We start from the raw sequence: 22249 nt of genomic DNA on the forward strand, positions 1-22249 counted from the left end.
TGGGAGGGGGCCTAGTTGCCCTCCAATTTTGGTCATATAAAAAACGTGCCAGAACTTTTAATTCCCGTTAGAATCGACCCTCTCCCAATGTTCTAGGCTCACTGGATCGATAAGATCACCCTTGGAGAAAAAATAATAATAATAAACACACATCTGTGATCTTTCTTCTGGCAAAAAGAACATAATTCCACATTTTTGCACATAGGAGCTTGAAAACTCTGTATTAGGATTCTCTGATATGCTGAATCTGATGGTGTGACTTTCATTAAAATTTTTTGAATTTTAGGGGTTGTTAATTCCTTTGTTATAAAATCACGCAAATTTTCTCGGGCTTGTAACCTTTGACATGTAAGACTAAACTTAATAAAACTTATATACTTGGAATCAGTATAAAAATCCAATTCTTTTAATATATCTATAGACATCAAAATTCCATTTTTTAAAATATTGGTTACTATTGAGTCAGGTCGCTCCTTACTTACGGTTCGTTACCACAAACTGTTTCATTACAGTTGGTTACCTGGAACTGTTTGATTGATAGGGAAATCCCTTACAATCATCGATTGACATTACTTGTTGTTTTTTAAAACGATTTCAGTAAAATGCAAGTTAAACTTTAACGTAGAAATAAAACTCGAAAATAATGAAAATGTGGGTGATTTGGACATTTGGCTAATATATCCATCTTTTGACAATGAACTAGACACAATTTCAGGAGCTTGATAATTCATTCAGGAGTCGGTGGAAATAAAGAACCTGTATTTAACTCCTTAAGGTATATGTTTGCTCAGGAACAAGAAATTTTGTGACAAACCGGCAAGTATAACTTAGACATTAATAACAAGATATATCTATCATTGGGTTAATTAGTTTAAGATCTATCCATTCACCGAGCCTGAATTTTGATGTTACTTAGACTTGGGTTACTTGGACATGGATCTAATCTTACTCTAAAAATAAAGAAACTGTCCTTCTCTCAACAATTTTCAATGTATATTCAATTAAAAAAAACCATGCACATCAAATTTCAAAAATGGTATTTAGCAGATGGACAGAACTGAATTTAAGCTAATGAATGACATCAAAACTGTTTTTTTATCTAAACTTGTTTTTCTGTTTGTAGGAAGGGGGTTGATCCCATTGTGGTAGAATACATTTTAGTTTGAAAATTGGCTTTAATTTACCATCTGCAAATCTACAGTAATAACTTACTAGTAGTAAATTAATAATTAAACACCTTAATCACCAATCAAATCCGAAATAGCTTTCCTTTCTTCACTACTCAATGGGTTCAAATTCAGACCTTTCATCCCTGGTGAATCTTCTATCTGACTAAGAACCATTACCGAATCCTTCAAATTTTTTCTCAGGTCCATTTCTTGCTCCTTAAGTTCTTCATTCCCTTTGTTAAGGAATTTCAAAGCATTCTTCTTAGGTATCTTAAACATGGAGATTCCAAAACTCATAAAGATCTTTTCTTCCTCTGATTTCTGTAATGAGCGAACGCTCTCTCTAAACCAATTTTGTTGCTGACAAACTGCTACTATTTCTCTCTTGTCATTAAGAATTTTCTCACCTGCCTCTTCTATTTCAGCTATGAAATTTATCTCCTGTTCATCTATTTTTGTATTGAACATCCTGAAAAAAGCATCATACATTCAAAATCACAATTTTTCGTTGAAATTTCTCCTCGTTTTAAACTTTAGGTTCTCTCTTTATTTTAATTCAATTTCTCTTTGTTTACTAATTATCATAGTATAATAGTAGTAATGCTAGCTATTAGCATTTAAAAATAATAGTAGTTAAAGCTTTAAAACAATATAGACGTGACAGCAGAACTAGGTGTGGTAGGAACAGTCGTGTTTGAAGTGCGGGGGGATAATGGTGAGGTGTTAGAAGCAGCCCCAGTTTTTTTTTCACTTTGGTGAATATCAAAAACCTTTTTTTTAAAAAATACGTGGTTATTTACCTTTATGTCATAATATTTCAATAAGCTTCTGATTTTCCATAGACAAGCAAAAAAACTTTTCAATACACACCATAGTAGACACTGGAACCCGTTTTTGAAACATGCAGGCTAGATACCATGTTTTATTTTCCATTCAAATTATTTATACCTCATCTTTTACAAAAAGAGGGCAAAACACCCATAAGATGGGGCAATGAGAGAAAAAAAAACTGTAAATAAATACAAATCAACACCAAGAGACAATCAAATAATTAATGCTGATCAAGGACGAGATACTTTCGACATAGAAGAACGAGAATCATACTGGTTATGGTTATGAGCCTTACTGGTTATGGTGGAAAAGGCTCATTATATAGTTCTTCTGGAATTTAACTTACCTGTGCTTCTGTGTCTGTTGGATCCTGACACCATGATTGTCCAGGAGTTTTAATTGAACCCAGGGTTGATCTTGTTGCTTATCTTCAATTACTGAGTAAAATCAGCAAAATATATAATGTACAGAATAATCATTTTACAATTCTTGTAAGTACAGTTAACCTGGAATTTCAAGCACCTTAATCCTCAAAATTTAAATTTTAAAGTAAATTAGGCTAACTTTATGGAAATTCTCAACAGGCCAGAATATTTACAATCAACTCAAAAACAAATTCTTATAATCTGACAACACACCTAGCATTAAACCTGTTAAACGCATTAAATCAAGCAATTCCTCTATCATTCTGTATGGCCAAACACCATGAAGTTTTTAAAGCATGATGGTCATCAGAATGCTGCTCATGAACAATGAAAAGAAAAGAGTACTTCCAAAAAAATCTTTTCTTTTCAATATATTAAAATAGATACTAGTTATAGCTAAACTTAAGAGTAGAGTTATTAATTCCCCCAAAAAAATATGGGAATAAGTTTATTTATATTTTTAACATATACAAACAGCCATAATTACATGATATAATTAGCTGCATGCATAAAAAATAAATCCACTAACAATGCAATACAATATGAACTAACCTTTTGCGAGTATAGCATTTGTCTAAGAAACAGTTAAGGCCACTTTTTTTGCCTCAGTTTATGGGAAAATGATAATATTTAATCCAGATTATTATGTCAATATTATGTCACTGGCAGAGTAATAATTGCGAACAGACCAACAAAAGCAAATCAAATGGGACATCCAAATATGACCAACCAAAACGGCATCTAGATTGATAATACAAGAAAACCTAACAGAATTCATCTCCCTTTTAGCTTCTACATGATCTTTCAATACTTTTCTACACAGCTATATATGGATTGACAATGTTGCCCACCAATATACCTCGTCATTATTTCAATTATTTTTCTTGACTATGATCAAAATCTCTTTGTCTACAATTTTAAATGCAATGCCCTATTGAGGTATAAGTATCAACCCAGATTCATCAAGAAAATATGTTAAGATCATCCATCCTCAAAATAATACAAAACTCATATCAAGCAAACAGCCCAGCAGTAATCAAAAATCCAATAAACAGAATTTTGATAAAAAAAAAAAAACATATACCAAATGTACTGGCTTTTTATGCTTATTCTAGATATACAAAATTCATTAACTTTAATCTTACCCGTCACAAGGAGGGAAATCACCCCCTAAAAAAAGGGGGTGATTATAAATAACTATAAAATCACATACTCAGATTTAGCATATCACAGAACCCTTCTGTAGAGGTTTCAAGCTCCTATCTTCAAAAATGTGAAATTTAGTAATTTTTGCCAGAGGAAAGGTGATGGATGTGTTTTGTTTTTTTTTTTTTTTTTTTTTTTTCCAGGGGTGATTGCATTGATCCAATGGTCCTAGGAGACTGGGATAAACAACAGTCAAAAGTTACAACGCCCTTTTTTAGTTATCGAAAAGACAGACAACTAACCCTCTTGCTTTTTGCTTCAACAAAAAGGGAGAGGAACCAACTTTTTTGGTTCCTTTTTGCTCCAAACGCGTAGCCATTTGATTCTGAATAATTGAAAGGTCCAATAACAACCATATGCCTTTGGAAATGACATACCACCCCCCACCCCTCATAGTCCCTGAGAAAGGGCTGTAAATAATGCAATTACCCTGTTGTTTACATATAGTATTTGCTATTGGGAAATGTATGAACTTTTCTTTTAGGGGGGATTTTGCCAACGTGTAATGTTTCATAAGGAGAATTTTCTGTAGGGAGGAGAGTTTCCAGAGAAAATTTTACAGAGAGGGGAGAGATCAGGATTTCTTGAGTTGACTTGAAGAGTGGTGAGAGACCAAACAACTTTAGTGTAAAGATTTCCATTCCACAGATTTTTAGAATTGCTTCCTAGGGCTAAATTCACACATTAAAGGGAGGAAGGAGACTAAGGTGCAGTTAAACAGGAAGAATCCTTGAAAATCCAATAAACTGAAAACTCCTGAATATAGCGTAAATGAAGCAAAAATTCCATTATTATATGTTTTAGTTTCAAACAGGATCCAAACCCATATCCTCTGCTGAGTTAGATACAAAAGAGGGTATACACTAAAGGGTACTGGTTTTGTCTTCTTTTTTTAAACTGACATTTTGAAGCACCTTTTGATAAGAAAAAAATAAAATAATGCCAACCAACAAAATAATAAACCTCTATACATAGCCTAAGACTACTAGGCATTGGGGAGGGGCACTGGAATACAACTACCAGAAAGGGTGTTGAATGAGGAATTACATTATATTACCTTTTGTTGTCATTGTAGTTATTTCAAAAAAGAAAACTTGAACCAAAATTACCCAGGATATAAACTAGATTGTCACTTATTGTTTGATTTATTGAAACAAACGATAAGGTAAACAATTATGTTCCATTGAAACTTTCTTAAATATTCTACAGTTTATGCCCATGTGCAAGCCTTTGATACATTATTTTCTATAGCTCTGTAGTTTGAAAGCTTCAATGAGAGACAAAGATTTTGCTAGCATTTGATTGCTAAGATTCAAATTTACCCTTCTCCCAGGTTACATTTTTTTTTTCTATTTTTAAGCACTTTTAATTCATTCTCTAAGGAAAAGTCTAAGTAATGTCATAGTTCTGACACATAGCTGTAATTATAACATATTTTACTGGGGACATAAACCTTAAAGATGAAAAGTTGAGCTAGCCAAGGCAAATGAAACTTATGTATTTTAAGTACATACAGATTTTAAGGAAATACCAAACATACAGAGGTGTCAATTCACAAAACTTATGATGGGGGGGGGGTCAATTTTTCATTTTTTCAATGACAATACAGAAAAAGGTATTTTTTTATGAAAATATCTCTCAAAAATGTAATTTTCAAAAACTAGGGGGACAGTGATGATTAGGTTGGAAATGGTACATTTTTTTCTTAGTTCTACTAACAAAAAAAGACTTAAGGAACCATGTATTGCCATATACTTAAGCCCCTTTAAGGCTTAAAATGCAGTTTGTAACATTAGCAATTATTGCATGTGGAAGGAATGTTAAAACTTATTTAAAATAATTTGTTCACTTTTTACCAAGTAGACTAATAAATCTAACAGTGCTAAATTAGTGACAACTGACATTATGAAACATGAATAAATACAACCTAAAAATAGCCAAAACCAAGATGAATAAAAATGTCAAACATAAAAGTTACAAATGAAATCTGTTGAGTATGAGTCAACAGACGAAATCTAAAACAAACCAGAATTTAAAGAAAAAATCAACTCAAACTTAAAACAAGCATAAATAACCACACCTGAGAATAGGGCTATTACCTACCTAGACCTAGAAACATTTGTTCTTTACTGAAAACAATTCGGTATTTTAGAAGTATCTTTTGTCATAAACATTAAAAACACAAACAAACACAAAAATACCAAACTAATGAAGACTACAGAAAAGAAAAATTGTTTCTTAGAGTAGATATACTTGTTAATTTTCATTTAATTTTACTTTTTTTAAAAGACACCTGTTTTGGATAATCTGTTGTACCCCTTGAAAAAGCCAAATAGAACCTTCACAAAGATAGTCATTCCTAAGACAGGCACAAAGGTGATTTGCCTTCCTACTAATCCATGAGTAAGTTCAAAATCTCAAATGGGCTTATAACACAAAAGTTCTAGGTAGATTGAAGACTCACTTTGACTTCTGTCTCCTGCCAGACATGGCTCAGCATAGAGTGATGTCAGCCTCCTCCAACTGGTACAATCAGCAGCCAATGCTGGTGCATTACTGACATTGATGTTTGCCAACTACAAGTAATTTGAAAGACAATCAGACCATCAATGTTTTGGTCTGCAGCAGGGTTGTTTCTAACCGGCTTCTGTGGGGTTAAAGTCCAGCATGATTTTCACAGGTAGGTGTGATGGCATTCTGAACTGTACCAGCATAGAGTGTGCTCTGCAGTTTGGATGAAAAAGAGTGTCTGCTGTGTTGACTGTAGTAACTTATTGTTTCTGACAAAGTTTGACCATCTCAGGCCTTTTATCCTCCTAAGCCTATTCATTTGGAACATGTTTATGGTCTTGAGAGCTGTGATTGTGGCCAGCCAGGTTTCTGTTCCATAAAGAATTACAGACCCAACCAGGGCATTGAAGATTTGCAGCTTTGTGTTTTCACTAATACTTGGTTTCCACCATAGTTGACAATTTAACTACCCCATGGCAGCAGATGCCTTTACTATTCTTGCTTGTAGTTCAGGGAGAAGCAAGCCACCAGCAGCAATGACCAAACCCAAGTACATGAACTGCTGAACCCAATCAACAGTAGTTGTTTGGTCCAGGGCCACAGGAGGGTTGGCAATGCTAGAGGACGGATCAACATAATAATCTTGGTTTTGTCCCAGTTGATGTGTAGTCCTACTTTTATGGCTTCTTCTTGTAGGATGTAAATTGCTTCCACCAGTTGTCCATGGATTCCACCATGAGTGTTAGGTCATCAGCAAGGTCAGCCTCCAAGAGGATGCATTTGCCAAATTTAAGTTCAAATCCAAGCCTTGAGGTTGTCTTCTCCATGATGTGATCTATGATGTTGAACAGTTTGGGCACAACAGCACAACCTTGCCAAACCCCTGAACAAATTCAGAGGAATAGGCTTTGTTGGCTGTTAACTTGGAACCAGCTCTTTGTTTCATGATGGAGTGCTTCAAAGAGTCTGCAGTACTTATCTGGTAGGCAGATGGACTTCAAGATACTCCATAGGGCATCCCAGTCCATTGAATTGAAGGCAGCTCTGAAGTCAACAAAGGTAATGAATGCTTTCTCTCAAAACTCTCTGGTTTTCTTGACTTCTTGATGGAGAGAGAGAGAAGAGAGAGAGAAAAAACTAAGTATATGAGTCAAAATACTCCTTAAAAACATATAATTATGTTATTTTTATTTTTGCATTTGATAGGTATACATTGGTAATTTAAATTCTCAGTGTTTCAAGCTGTGGTAGATTTCTAATTAATTTTGTTTAATCTTGAGATTTTTAGATATTCAATTCAAACATTTAAATCTCAATACATCTGTTGAGCACAAAAATATAACTTAAAATTCAACTCCAGATTTAGCATTAAGTAAGAGAATTGTCCTGTAAAAATTCTGATTAGATATTATTACATGATCAATGTCTAACTCAATTATGGTGAATGTTTTTAATAGCAAGTCCTGTCAGTTTAGAGCTCTTTGTTAGTATTTCCTCTTCTATTCATCCTAAAATACCTGAATAAAGACCAAAATTGTCAGAAAAATGTGAACTCTAATAAAGATGCATTAGGTATTGGCAGAAATGGAAATAGAGAAATAGACTTTTCTTATAAAATTGTGAATTCAGTAACTAAAGCAAAATATATAGAGCTTTAATAAGTGGAAAGATACATTACATTGTTATGAAAAGTAAAATTTTTGATTAGGAAATTTTTGAGTTGACTCTGTTTATTAAAACAATATAGAAACAGTGATTAGTCAATACTTTATTGCCTATACTTAAAATTCCCCTTTTAAATGTCTTCTATATATCTCTTTGCTCTGTGTTTATTATTACATTCCTAAAAGAACTAGTATTTGACATTTAATATATCTTTTACAAATATACAAGTTGTATCTTTATCCTTATTTCCTACTCTTCATTACTTTCATAGTTACTAAGCAATGCCACAAAGTGAGGCAACATGGTAAATGACTTGACCAATACAAATTGTCACAAAGAGTGCATGACACCAAAGATGGTTCAATACTAATTTTATTTTTTGACAATAAAAGCTTATCTCACTTGCCATAGTGGTCAGAAGTGTAAAGGCAAAAAATTATGCAGAAAATATTATAGATGGTGAACAGCTTTTTTATGACAGGATAGTTTTAAAATTTACTATTTTGTATCAATATTTTTATGCTGTTTTAAATTCAACAAATCTATTAAAACCTTAATCCTTGCCAGATTTAGATTAAATTCATGGCCATTTCCACTACTTACATACATGCATAATTTTCAAGGTTCCCTTTAAATTGTGAGTATTTCTTTGTTCACAAGTTTATCCAAACAACCTATTAATGCACCCCCTCCCCCCAAAGAAAATCCTGGATCCACCCCTGAACCACATGGAGTAAAAACCATCAAATTTAGTCACTGAAACTTTTAATTCCTGGTCAAATGAGCACCCCAATTTTCTAGAACTGATAGCTTGATGTGATCTACCTCAGAGAAAAATAAATAAACAAACAAATAAACATGCATTCATGATCTGTCTTTTAAGGAAAAATGCAAAATTTCACATGAAAAAAAGTTTGAAACCTCTACTGTAGGATTCTCAAAAATGCTGAAATTCTAGTTAATTGAATTCTTGCTTTAGGTTTAGGTTAGGAAAATGAAAGTTTCAGGGATGAATCTACAGACTAAAGTATGTCCTGGGAAGGTATTTTAAAGTATCCATCTCTACTCCTTCTCCCTCAAGAGGGCCCTGAAATTTGCCTACATGACAGGTCTATTTGAACACCATTTATAAGGTCTATAATTGGTAACATTGACAGGTCTATTTGAACACCATTTATAAGGTCTATATATATATAACACCATTTATAAGATCTATAATTGAACAGGTCTATTTCAATATTGAAATTTTGACAAAACAACATTTTAACTTAATTTTTAGTTACTAGTTGCTTTTTCTCTGCCTTTAGTTAAAAAAAAAAATGCAATTCCTGTTATTTGAGTAGAATTTTGAGCCATATCAATGTTGTTTTTTTTTTCAAAATTTAGGAAATGTATTTAATACCTTTAAAACCTTATAAAATGGAATTGAGCAAAGTTATGAAGCTGAAAAGAGTTTTGTTTTACTTCAATTAAGCAGAAGATCTATTTTGCAAGGTTTCACTTTTATAACACACATATTTTTAAAGGTCATCAAAGGTAAGGGCTGTCTAGAGGGAGAAGGAGTCAAGGTAGTTGCTTCAAAATACCTTCCCAGGACATCACCCCTGAAAGTTTCATTTTCCTAACCTAAACCCTTTCTCAGATAGCAAGAAGTCAATTAACTAGAATTATACCTGCTGAAATTAATGTTGTGAATTTCTTTAAAATCACTTTCTTTATTGGAAAATGTATTCTCCCCTTTTTAGAGAATCAGGCAAATTTTCTTACACCCAGAAGCTTTGGTGAGTGACAATAAACTTGATGAGTTTTATATATTTGGAATCAGTATAAATGGGCAATTCTTTTGAAATGTTAATTACAATCAAAAGTCTATTTTTTTTATAATTTTTGCTAGCCTACTAGTGGCATAGGTTGATCTATAGGATACTAATAATTCATAACCACAAACTATTTGATAGTATTTCCTTCAGAATACCTTTCAACCTAGGATGCTACCACATTTTGCAAATCATATCCTGTCTGCAAAAGCCTAGATAAAGTTGTTTGGTGAGAACATAAGCTAATTGAGCTTATAGGTCGACAGTAACAAAAATAAAGTATCAAAGTCTGCAGAGTAATTGCATAAAATAAAAGATTAGTAATGGAATATTCAATAAAAATTGCATGCAAAACACTTAAAACATAGCCTACTTATGAAATCCAACGTTTCGATCATTCAAACTTTTAGACAGTGTAACATCAGCGTTACGACACTGACAGCTCCAAAGATAGTTGCAAGTTCTAAGAACACGCAAGAAGTACGCCAGATAATGTTATGCTAAAAATCCAACTCAAATTTACCTTGTATATTTGCCCTTATGTATTTCCTGAATGTAAATATAGTGTAACCTACATTACTTAAGGCTAGTTTCGATAAGAAAGTGGCCTTTTAATTTACTCCTCAACTTTTAAGGTTTATTATGATTACTATAAGATGTATGAGAATATTTAAACTTTTTTCCTGTTCAGTCAAGCTATAGAAGGATAAGAGCTTTCTGAATTAGCAATTCTTTATCATTTCTTAACTTGATCCCTTTGTTTTCCAAAGTAAATGAGGAAAGTCACCTATTCCTCTGTATTGAATATCCAATTTAACACTACATTATTTAAGAAATTCTACACTCAACTATTTTTCTCCGAAACAATTAATTTGGGTGTCTTTTTAAAAGAAACCAAGAGCATGGGAGTCCTGAACCCCAACATAAATAGAGTTCCAACCGTGTCTCAGAACAACGGCAAGACCAAGGTCTAAACGCACCGAGGGCGTGGAAGGAACCAGTATATCCTCCATATTTAGAACTGCATATGGATTGACTTCACTCACTCGTTGAAACATGCCCAAAACTATTCTGAGAAATCTCTTTAGAAATAAAGGAGTGCCGTTGAGCTCAAAGAAAGTGTAAAAGATATCCTTCAGCCTTAACAAGTGGTAGACCGGAAGACTTTTGCTACATTCAGCTGGAGATTGTGCATAGGCGAAAGTAGAGATAGAAAAGTAGAAATCCGTGCAGATGAGCAGTAATATAGACAAAAATAAATTGGAGAGAAATATAACAGACAGAGAACAGAAAGAGGACAAATTTGTTTAAATTCTATTATGATCCCCAGTCCTCTTGAAACCATAACTATTGTTATCTGAATAAGGAGCTTGAATGTTAAATCTTCAGTCAGAAGAACAAGAAATCGGACGTATTGGTCAGGTCGGTGGCATATAAGACCTCTTGAAATAGGAAGCTCCATTACTGTAGTGAAATCTTATCTATACTGGTAAAATAACTAGGTCTGTATTTTTTACATTCATAGCTAAAAGATCATTATCAAACCAATAATAAATTTCCTCAGTCATCGTTTGTAACCTTAGAGTAAAAGAATCTTCAGATGTTTTTGGTGCACCTAACGAACTGTCATTTGCGAACGTGATCAATTCCTAATGCTTATTGAATGTAGCGATTGATGCAATACGGGAATCATATTTCTGACATAATCTGCAGCAAAGTTGTTCCCCACGAACTCCGTGATGAGACAACTTATCGATTAGGATCTCGCAGGTCAGACTGTCGAAAGCTTGCATCAAGGAAAATGGCTGCCGGTATGAGACCAAAATTCAATTACTGTTATATAAACTGAAAAAAGCCAATTGCATGCATACTCCGTTGATTTCTTTGCAGGAGATTCATATTGATATTTATAAGAAATCTGTTTTGTGTCGAGATAAATCTTTTGCCGCTTCAGCATTGGTTTTCAATATTATAGAAAAGACTGAAGAGCGAGAGATTGGCCTGTTATTCCCTAGATCCTCGCGGCCACCTTCTTTAAAAGCAGATACATACTTCTTATTTTGAGTCACATGATATATACTCCCAATTGGAATGACTTATTAACCATATGACACAGTGGTTTCATAATTCCTGGAAGAATCCATTTGATGATTTTAGCAGGACTTTGGTCAAAACCGGTAGAAAAATTCTTGGGGGATAAAAGTATTTTCTCTGATTCCTGCTCCATGACCGGCTTTAGAACCATTGATTTAGAGTACAGAGGACCAAGGAACTGTTTCCAAGAATGAGCTTTAGAAAAAGGAGGCACGCCTTCCCCTGTTTTTTCTCCACCTCAATAAAAATTTGTCCGCTGATGTCGAACTAGGCCTTCATCTGTGATGAACTTAGCTTCTATTTTTAGAGATTTTGGACAACGTAATGGTTTTGTTGGTTATCGTGTTGCCTCTTTTATCACAACCCATGTCTTCTTAACATTGTTTCCAGAACCTACAAGTCTCTGAGTAAAATATGCCACTTCAACTTTGTGTTTTAGTGATTTTAGCTTATTTCGGTATAATTTCCTATCTTTTTATTGAATTTAGAATACGAACTGTTGTACACGGGGCATGGGTGTTGATCTTTTAAATCAACTAGTTTGAGGTTTACAACAATGTTCCATAAACTTACTTTTGAAATTATAATAAAACTGAACGAATATCCTCTCATAATTTCCTAAATTACTTTCTTCAGATAGTAAAAAATCCCACGAAGTAGTATTCAGAGTTTCTTTAAGTGGGGCAAGCTCTGCTGGTGTATATAAAAATATCGGTTTATCTTGAACTATTTGTCATTTAGAAATCCAGTGAAGTGAAAGTAGGACTCTAACTGGAAAGTGATCCGATAAGTAGAAGATCAGCATTTCATTTTGTACGGAATGCACTGCTGAAAAAATGTTATCTATGAAAGTTTATATTTGACTTGAAATCCGTGTCGGTAAATTTATTCAAGGAACTAGTCCAAATGAAATTACCAGGGACAAAAGATCGAAAGTTTGACTGTGTGACATATCCTTTAAGTTAGTGTTGAAGTTACCCATTAGAACTATTTCTGATTTTTCAGAGGAAATTTTCAAAAGAAATTCTTCCGAAATTTGAAAAAGAAGCATTCGTAGATCCAAGTGAAAAAAACACACCTGGAGATCTATATATTTCACCAAGTATTATCTTTTCGTTATTATTAATTTTAATTTCTAAAAACAACGATTCAAGAACCTATTCAATGTTTATGCATAAATCATCGCTTCGGATAGCTGGCACATAATACGAATAATAAAATCCGAGTCCCCCTTTTTTGTTGTCTTTTGGTTCAAAAACATAGAAGTATATCCGTGAGTATCCATAAGCGGCTGATTCTCGTTGTTCAAAAATGCTTCACATGGGCCATTTACTGCAGGACTTGAGTTCCTTTATATTAACTCAATATCATCAAACTAAGAATTCAGTCTCTGTACGTTGAGAAGTACAATCTGAAGTACCTCCCTCCAACCAGGCTATCAAATCTGGAAATACCAGCTCCTCCACAAACACACTATCAATGATTTTTATTAGGCTCTTGACCTACCAGGTCATTCGTACTTTCATTGATATCTACTCTTCTAGTTTCATATTCATCTAAAATGCCATTTTTATTTTAAGCGTTGTACCTCGATGGACAATCAAAATTAAACATAACCCATTACGAATACGGTGTTGTAGAGACAAATAGATGAATCCTAAAACCATAATAAATTTATTACGAGTATAAATTACCATAAACAGGAGTACAGTTATCGTACCCTAAACCCTTTAGAGCCAGAGCGTGAATTGTAGCATATTAAAATGCTTTTATATTCGGATCAGTGTGCTTTAATTTACAGAACATCAACATCATCACAGCAAAAAATATCACAAGACTAATAAAGGTATTCAAATAAGAGTCATGTTATCATCTTTTCCTTCTTCCCCCTTTAAGGCACTCTAAAAAGCTTGAGTGTTATTTGAGTTTCTTGGAAAACAGTATATGTTGAAAAGTGTGATTTTAATTCGTCAAAAAAGTAACAAACATAAAGCTTTGAAGTGCATCTTATTTTCAGAAGAGCACAAATGATGCTCTGGCCTTTAGAAGCTCTAAGGGATGCCAGCCTTATTTCTATTCGGGTAATTTTCTTCATTTGAAGTTTCACCTGATTATTTATTTTAAATTCTGTTAGCCTTGGGAATATTTTTTTAATCTATAGTAGCATCCGTATTCTCAATGTGGGACGAGAACATTGATTTGAGTCGTTGTTCGTTTTGGGCTTGATTTATTCATTAGTAGTAATTTCTGTTTGTTTTAAGTTTGAACTATGACAAGTCTTTATGTCTGCCCGTCATAAGTTTAAATATGGGTCTATACCTTTCTTAGAACTTTCTTAGAAATTTGTCATTTTAGTCAATTATTGGCACCTTTTGTAAAAAAAAAACAGTCTTGAACCATCTTTTAGAGTGATGCGTTCTTTGTGACTACTATTTGTATAGATCAAATCATTTAGCATGTCACCTAACTATATTACTTCGCTTAGTAGTTATGATGGTAATGAAGCTTAAGATAGAACTTATATTCTTTAATGCAAGTATATCATTTGACAATTTTACGGCTAAAGATTAACTGCTCTGTCCAAAACAAGATGAGAATTTGCGACATATTGGATCTACTTTAGATTTTAAAGTTTGAATATTAGGTGCGGAATCTAAATTTTGAGACAGGTATACGTTTGGTGAATAACATATCATAAAAGCATCAAAGAATATGTCAGTCACGTGATAAATAATGTAATCTAGTACTGAAACATAAGCCGCTTTTTTCCAGGAAAGGGGAACATTGTCTTGGTCGTCTTGTGAGACAGTGGGGTAATTTAATCGATAAGATTGTTTTTGCCATTCTTGGAATGCAGACAGTCCATAGCTTCCATAGTTTTCTCTGCACTTTCAAATATAATCTGAAAACTTCATCGTTTTCCCTCTTTCTATTTAAAGCTTTAGGGTTTTGATATTTTTTCTGTAGCTGAAAACAAATCCAATATTTACTTCAGAAGTAATTTGCTTAGCACAAGAGTTGTATCAGTTATATCAACCAAACAGTAAACAGTAATAATAAAGTTGCAGGTTAAAATTGCGTACAACAAGTAATCTGCTTTTGTCAATGAACAACTGTGACGCCATGAAGACACAATTCTAAGTGCTTCAACTATTTTAGGCACATCATCTCTAAATCACGATACACTTTCGTGATGTTTAACCCAACAAGTTTTGCAGCAACCTTGTACATGATGACCTAAAATATTTTTAAGGAGAAAAAAAAACCTAAAAAAAACTTGCAACTTCTTCAATACTACCTACAGAATTCCTGACATATTGGCTTGTCTTACACTTGAAAATCGATAGGTTAAGAGCATGATTTTTGCATTCATAGAGGCTGCTATTCATTGCAACTTTTTGGATTCCTGATACTGCCCCTCAAATTTCAGAAATGTTAACTCTACATCCAGCGCAAATTATGCCAGCACAACCGTCTATGACAAATCCAATGTATTCCATTAGCTTCAGCTCAGAATTACCTAAAATTTCCCCTGTAATGTTTGGTTCATGTTCAGTTTTGCCCTTATAGTTCGTTTCATGAAGGTTCATAGATCCAACAAAGTCTTTTGCAATACTGCTGTCATAAGCATAGTGTGGAGAAAAACAAAGTTGTTAGGTATGTGACGCGTCCATGGTTTCGCAAATTGTCTTGCGGTAAATTCAGCTTCGTGGATTATAGTTTTTACAGTACTTAAAATTTCTTATGCGCAACATTGTACCAACTCACTTGCCGTCACCTTACTAATATACCCCAAACCCAGCACTAAGATAGGGGGGCGCCCCAACGCCCTCCACCCATGAACCAAACCAGTAGTCTTAACAAATCTACCTCCAAGGTTTGTGCTTAGTCGTCTAGCCCAAGGAGGAGACCTGTGATGCCCCAGAACAGAACGTATTGTGAATGCCTTAAATGCCTTCTCACAGCAATTACATAGTATTTCCCCGCTCTTTTCCACATTTTCTACAGTTAAAGAAGATGATATGACGTATGTCTTCATATTCTCAACACGTGTCGCAGCTGGGGGATAGGGAATTATTAGTTTTCGCTCATTTATGGATTTCATTTTCAAAGAAATTTACTTTAGCAGCATAGCGCTAAGAATTCAATTTATTGTGAAACAGGTTAAGGGAAAGATACATTAAAATGGCTGATGCTGCTGCACGATCCTTGCAGTATGAATATAAATCTGTAAGTTTTCTTGTTACTATATTGTTGTGAATTAAGAGTGTCTCACTATGAATTCAATGCTCCACATGCTGTAGTGCTGAACTCATTAGGCCTAATCCCCCCATTAATAATTTATTTCTAACCCTAGCAGCTCTCCAGAAGGAGGCATATTAGAAAAAAATAAGGGACGACTTAGGCTGTTAAATTTATGTTCATTTTTATGGTTCTGTTCAGGTTTTTGACAATTCCACTAGCTTATTCCATTTTTGTGCTCTTTTCAAACATGATAATTGATTAACTCATATGTGTCCCCTTCCAGCTGATTTAGCCCTAGGAATATATAAAACACAAAGAAAATGCTAGAGGAATGAAATTCTGACTATATTTTAGAGGATGTTTCTATTAATCAGATTGTTGTGTTTTCTTCCATTATTCTTCTTTTTTTTTAGAATCACTTCAAATAATATATTGGTAAATTATGCACTCAATCACACATGGAGATAAATTACAGACTTAGAACATCACTAGTTTGATACAGAAGCTATAACATATGACTGATTCAAGATCTAAAACCAAACTGGCTTACCATGACAAAACATAGAAATAAATCTAAAGAAAACAATTGGGTCTATGGTAAATATAAAGAAAAAGAAGGGGAACATTCACACAAGTACTTCACCTGTATAACACTAGGTTTCATCAATATTAAAAGAAAATGGAAAACTAAGAAAAAAGATATTTAAATGTAGGCTAATTGCTAATTGTGTGTATAACTAGCAATGGTATATATATTGGTTTGCTTGTTTCATTGTGTCTTTATTTATTAATTATGCATTCATGTATGTATTTTTTCTTGAAAATGGTTACATTTTTTGGGAAAAATTGTCATCCTGGGATATTCTGGTCTAACAAAACAATCTACCTAGATCACAAGTTTGAGAAAATTCATTGAGAGCCTTAATTTTGGAAAAAAAGTATTTATATTTTTGAATATATTTGAAAAGCTTACATACATCATATATGCCTCAGTAGTGTTTGTATGTTTTCAGTGTGTATGACATAGACATAATTACTCAAGAAACATATGACTAACAATATATATTGTATGATTAATATCATATTTATGAGTACATTTCAAAAGAATAAATTACATCATTCCCCCCTCCCCAGGAGTAAGCATATTGTTTTTATTGTTTTTTTTTATCTATGATGCATGCAATATTACTAAAGGAACATGGCTCAGTATAGAATACCAAATATAAATAGTGTATTTACAAAAAGCATTTAAGTAGTTTCATAATGCCTAGAGGACAAACAATCAACCTAGACCATCAAACATGACAATACCAATCCAAGCAGCTAAAATAAAGGGTATTAAACAATGTCTAAAGTAATGATAGACAAAAATGAGGAAGTATATATGGTCAAAATACTTCTGTCAGCAACAGTTACAACAAGTCAAATGACCAATTGAAGCTGCTAAGGTAAAGGGTATTGAAAAATGTCTAAAGTACTGATAGACAAAAATGAAGAACAAATATATACAGTCAGAATACTTCCATCAGCAACAGTAACAACAAGTCAAAAACAAAGTGAAGAACAATGAAACATATAGTTTAGAGATAAGCAACAGCAAGAATTAGAAACTACTCAAAAATAAAAGTGAACAACAAAGAAATATGCAGCTAAAAGATATGTCACAGCAAGGACAAGGAAATATGCAGTTAAAAGATAAGTGGCAGCAAGAATTATAAGCAATTGTGAGGAAGCAAGCTTCAGAACATGTCAAAAATGGAGTGAAAAAAGAATGAATTGTGCTGTTGGAAGACACATGACAGCAAAAATCAGTCAAAAATGAAAGTGAAGATGAAAGACTTATTACATTAGAAAAAAAAAACACCATCACCATCTTTGATGCCAACAAAATGTGGTGCAAAACCCAGTACAAAGTACAAGCCTACAAAGATCCTGTTTACAAAACTGTTTCTTATAAGTCGCTGGAACCCTTCAATGTTTTATGTGCTCCCTGAGAAGCCCTCTATTTTCCCAAGGAAAGAGTAAACAATCAAAGTTGACTAATTTGGAGGTTGCTACTCACAATGAGAATCAATATATGCAAGCCTACCACATGCTGAGTGTCTTGGCCCAGCCTTGAAATTGGCTACATAGCTGTTTTTAACTAGCATATTGACATTTCTGGTTACTAAAATGATCTAAAAAGGTCACAACGTCAAGCGAGAATTTGTATTTTTTTCCATGGTGGTTGTATTGAACCTATGGTGATGCCATGACAACAAGAAGAAGACCACATTGTTTGCAGTTACATGCTTAGTGACAAGGAAAATCAATAGAGACTAGCCTGTCATGTAGCCACATTAAGGCCTGGCCTTGAAATCAGCTACATAGTCTATAGTCAAATTCTGTTGGTCTGTCTGCCTGTCCTTGTTTTGCTACTTTAGGCACTTCCAGGTAAGCTAGGACAGTGAAATTTGGCAGGTGTATCAGGAACCAGACCAGATTAAATTAAAAATTGTATTGTGTCTCAGAGCTCTTATTTCAAATCCTGACCAGACCTGGTGACATTGGTGGGAGTTGGGGGGGGACCTAAAATCTTGGAAAATGCTTAGAGTGGAGGGATTGGGATGAAACTTGGTAGGAAAAATAAGCACAAGTCCTAGATACATGATTGACATAACCAGAATGGATCTGCTCTTTTTCGGAAAATTTGGGGGGGGGAGGGTTACTTCCAAAAAATTAGAAAAAATGAGGTATTTTTAACTTCCAAAGTAGTGATTGGATCTTAATGAAATTCCATATTTAGAAGCGTGTTGTAACTCAGATCTCTTGTTTTAAATCCTGACTGAATTCAGTGTCATTGGGGGGGGGGGGGCAGAAATCTTGGAAAAAGCTTAAAGTGGAGAGATCAGGATGAAACTTGGTGGGAAGAATAAAGTCTAAGATATGTGGTGCTCTCTTTGGTGGAGTTGGTAGGGGGGGGGGGGGATAATTTGGAAAAATTAGAAAAAATGAGGTATTTGTAACTTACAAATGGGTGATCAGATCTTAATGAAATTTGATATTTAGAAGGATCTTGTGCTTTAGAACTCTCATTTTAAATCTCGACCAGATCCATTGATATTGGAGGGAGTTGGAGAGGAAACTGGAATTCTTGGAAAACATGAAAATCAAGGTATCTTATGAATGGGTGATCAGATCTTATTGAAACTTGATTTATAAAAGAATCTTATGTCTCAGATGCTCCATTTTCAATTTGAAATGGATCTGGGGACATGGAGGTTTGGAGGGGGAACCAGAAATCTTGGAAACTGAAAATCTTGGAAATCGCTTAGAGTGGAAAGATCAGGATGAAACTTGATGGGAAGAATAAGCACAAGTTATAGGTACAAAATTGACATAATTGGAATGGATCTGTTCTCTTTTGGGGAGCTGGGGGTTGTTAATTTGTAGAAATTAGAAAAATTGAGGTATTTTTAACTTAAGAACATGTGACCAAATCTTAATGAAATTTGATATTTAGAAGGAACTCATGGCTCAGAGTTCTTATATCAAATCCTGACCAGATCTGCTGACATGGTGGGGAGTTGGAGGGAGAAACCGTAAATCTTGGAAAATGCTTATAAATGTCATGGAAACATGATTGACATAACCAGACTGGATATGCTCTCTTTGGGGGAGTTAGGAGGTGGGGTTCAGTGCTTTGGTGAGTTTGGTGCTTCTGGACATGTTAGGACTATGAAAATTGGTAGGCATGTCAGGGAGCTGCACAAATTGACTTGATAAAGTCGTTCTCCATGATTCGACCCTCTGAAGGGCTGAAGGGAGAGGAAAAATTATGAAAATTGAGGTATTTTTAACTTGTGAATAAGTGATTGGATATTAATGAATTTTGATATTTAGAAGGACCTTGTGACTCAGAGCTCTTATTTTAAATCCTGACCAGCATTAAGCCTCTGATTTTCCTTTTGAAGCAATCTATTGATTCTTAGAATTTTGCTAGAGCTCACACCATATGAGCTCTTAGCTCTTGGCTCTTCTGACCTTGTCACAAGTTTCATATGAGCTATTAGCTCTTGTTTCTTCTTAAAACTGGCAAATTGACATTTATGGCCACAAAAAGGATCTATATAGGCCAAACTTTAAGAAAAAATGTTCAATTTAAAGGTTCAAACTGTGCGTGGTCAGAAGACAAGTGATAACTAGAATTTATATATAGAAGCTTGCTGAGTGTCAGGGCCCAGGAGCTTGCTGCTGGGCTCTTGGTACTATATAATATATATATATATATATATATATATATATATATATATATATATAATATATAATATATAATATATTATATTATAAGACAACTTATTTATATATATATATATATAAATAAGTTGTCTGCGTGTGTGACGTCATGTTTGTGTGTTGACTGACGTCATGTTTGTCAACTGACGTCATTATAAGGATTGAGCTGTATGCGTCATGAAGTTGTTTGTCAACTGACGTCATGTTTGTCAACTGATGAAATTACATACCAGGACACAAATGATGACTGGGACACAGGGAATTTAAATTACGACCGGGAACCACAAAGAGAAATTACAGACTGGGACGCCCGGACACAAATCATGACAGGGACACAGGGAATATAAATGACAACCGGGACAGAGGGACACAACTACAACGGGGACGCCGGGGGCATAGGCGGGATATATAAATGACGACCAGGACACAGGGATTTTCAAATAGAAATTACAGACCAGGACACAAATGACAACCAGGACACCGGGACACTCAAAGAGAAATTACAAACTGGGACACTGGGATACAAATGACGACTGGGAAACAGGGACACATCATTAGAATAATCAGTTATAGATCTGAATACGGATTGTTTTTCCCATGGACAATTATATGTTGCATGTTCAAGAGTCAGTAAACCTGAAAATCTATTTATATGCACAGACAATGGGACAGCGAAGAATGTTGTATATTTGCATGTTTTATGTAGTTAAAAACATCTATATATATATATATATATATATATATACATATATATATATATATATATATATATATATATATATATATATATACATATATATATATATATATATATATATATATATATATATATATATATATATATATATATATATATATATATATATATATATATATATCTATATATATAAAAATAAGTTGTCTGTCTGTGGATGTGTGGATGGATGTGTGGATGGATGTGTCAGGTGACGTCACCTGAAAAAACTGGATTAGGTGACGTCAAAACTGAAAAAACTAAAAAAAGGCAAAAACTACAAAAAAAACTAAAAACTAATAAAAAAAATAAAAAAGCTAAAAAACTAAAAAAACTATAAAGGTAAAAACCAATAAAAAACTAAAAAAAAAACTGAAAAAACTAAAAAAAGGCAAAAACTACAAAAAAAAACTAAAAACTAATAAAAAAAGTAAAAAAGCTAAAAAACTAAAAAAACTAAAAAAACTAAAAAAAGGTAAAAAACTAAAAAAAATAAAAAATAAAAAAAAACTAAAAAAAAGGAAAAAACTGAAAAATAAGCTAAAATAAAGGTAAAAACCAATAAAAAACTAAAAAAAAAAGGAAAAAACTAATAAATGACGACACTCAAAGAGAAAGCGACCAGGACAAAAAACTAAAAAAAAAGGCAAAAACTACAAAAAAACTAAAAACTAATAAAAAAAATAAAAAAGCTAAAAAACTAAAAAAACTAAAAAAAGGTAAAAAACTAAAAAAACTAAAAACTAAAAAAAAACTAAAAAAGGTAAAAACTAAAAGAACTAAAAAAGAAAAAAATAAATGACGACACTCAAAGAGAAAGCGATCCTCATCCGCCTGCTGATCACTCTTATGAAGAAATTACTATAATCTCTACATTTTAAAGTGACAGAAACATGTATGCATTGGGTTTAAGCTCCAAAGATGGGTAACCCCTTTAAAAGTGTCTCAATGATTCCAACCGGGCTTACAAAATGGGAACTCACCTCTCATATACGAAAAGTGTGGTTCAATCCTGCTTTCTAGGGCTATAATGAAAGAAAGGATGAGATGGCTGGGCCATGTTCTGAGGATGAAGGATGACAGATAAGGTTAAAGAACCTGTAGATTTTGCCAGGTAATGCAGAATTAATATTCATGTAACAGTTCAAAATCATATCTATTACATATATACAGGGCAATTTGGTTTAATTATTAAGTGTTACCAGATGTATTGCTTGCCTGGTGCATTTAAGGGCTATTATACTCTGCTGGATAATACTGGTTCATCTCTCTGCATCT

The 22249-nt window shown here is 33.5% G+C and overlaps 2 protein-coding genes across 5 annotated transcripts in view; one reads left to right on the top strand and one right to left on the bottom strand.

Moving 5' to 3' along the window:
- LOC136024999 (p53 and DNA damage-regulated protein 1-like) overlaps positions 1-10077 on the bottom strand; it is a 43573-nt gene extending 33496 nt beyond the window's left edge. For all 4 annotated transcript variants that reach the window (XM_065700622.1, XM_065700620.1, XM_065700621.1 and 1 more), the window contains exons 1-2: positions 9998-10077; positions 1238-1638 (exon numbers count right to left, since the gene is read on the bottom strand). In XM_065700622.1, the coding sequence (XP_065556694.1) occupies positions 1239-1637 (399 nt within the window). In that variant the 5' untranslated portion in view covers position 1638; positions 9998-10077 and the 3' untranslated portion in view covers position 1238. The remainder of the gene's footprint in view (positions 1-1237; positions 1639-9997) is intronic.
- A 5738-nt stretch (positions 10078-15815) lies between these two features.
- Positions 15816-22249, top strand: part of LOC136025000 (U5 small nuclear ribonucleoprotein 200 kDa helicase-like) — a 127827-nt gene continuing 121393 nt past the window's right edge. The window contains exon 1 of the mRNA XM_065700625.1: positions 15816-15948. Within this exon, the coding sequence (XP_065556697.1) occupies positions 15904-15948 (45 nt within the window). The 5' untranslated portion in view covers positions 15816-15903. The remainder of the gene's footprint in view (positions 15949-22249) is intronic.

This window comes from Artemia franciscana, chromosome 3 (genome assembly GCF_032884065.1).
Source record: "Artemia franciscana chromosome 3, ASM3288406v1, whole genome shotgun sequence".
Taxonomy (NCBI): domain Eukaryota; kingdom Metazoa; phylum Arthropoda; class Branchiopoda; order Anostraca; family Artemiidae; genus Artemia; species Artemia franciscana.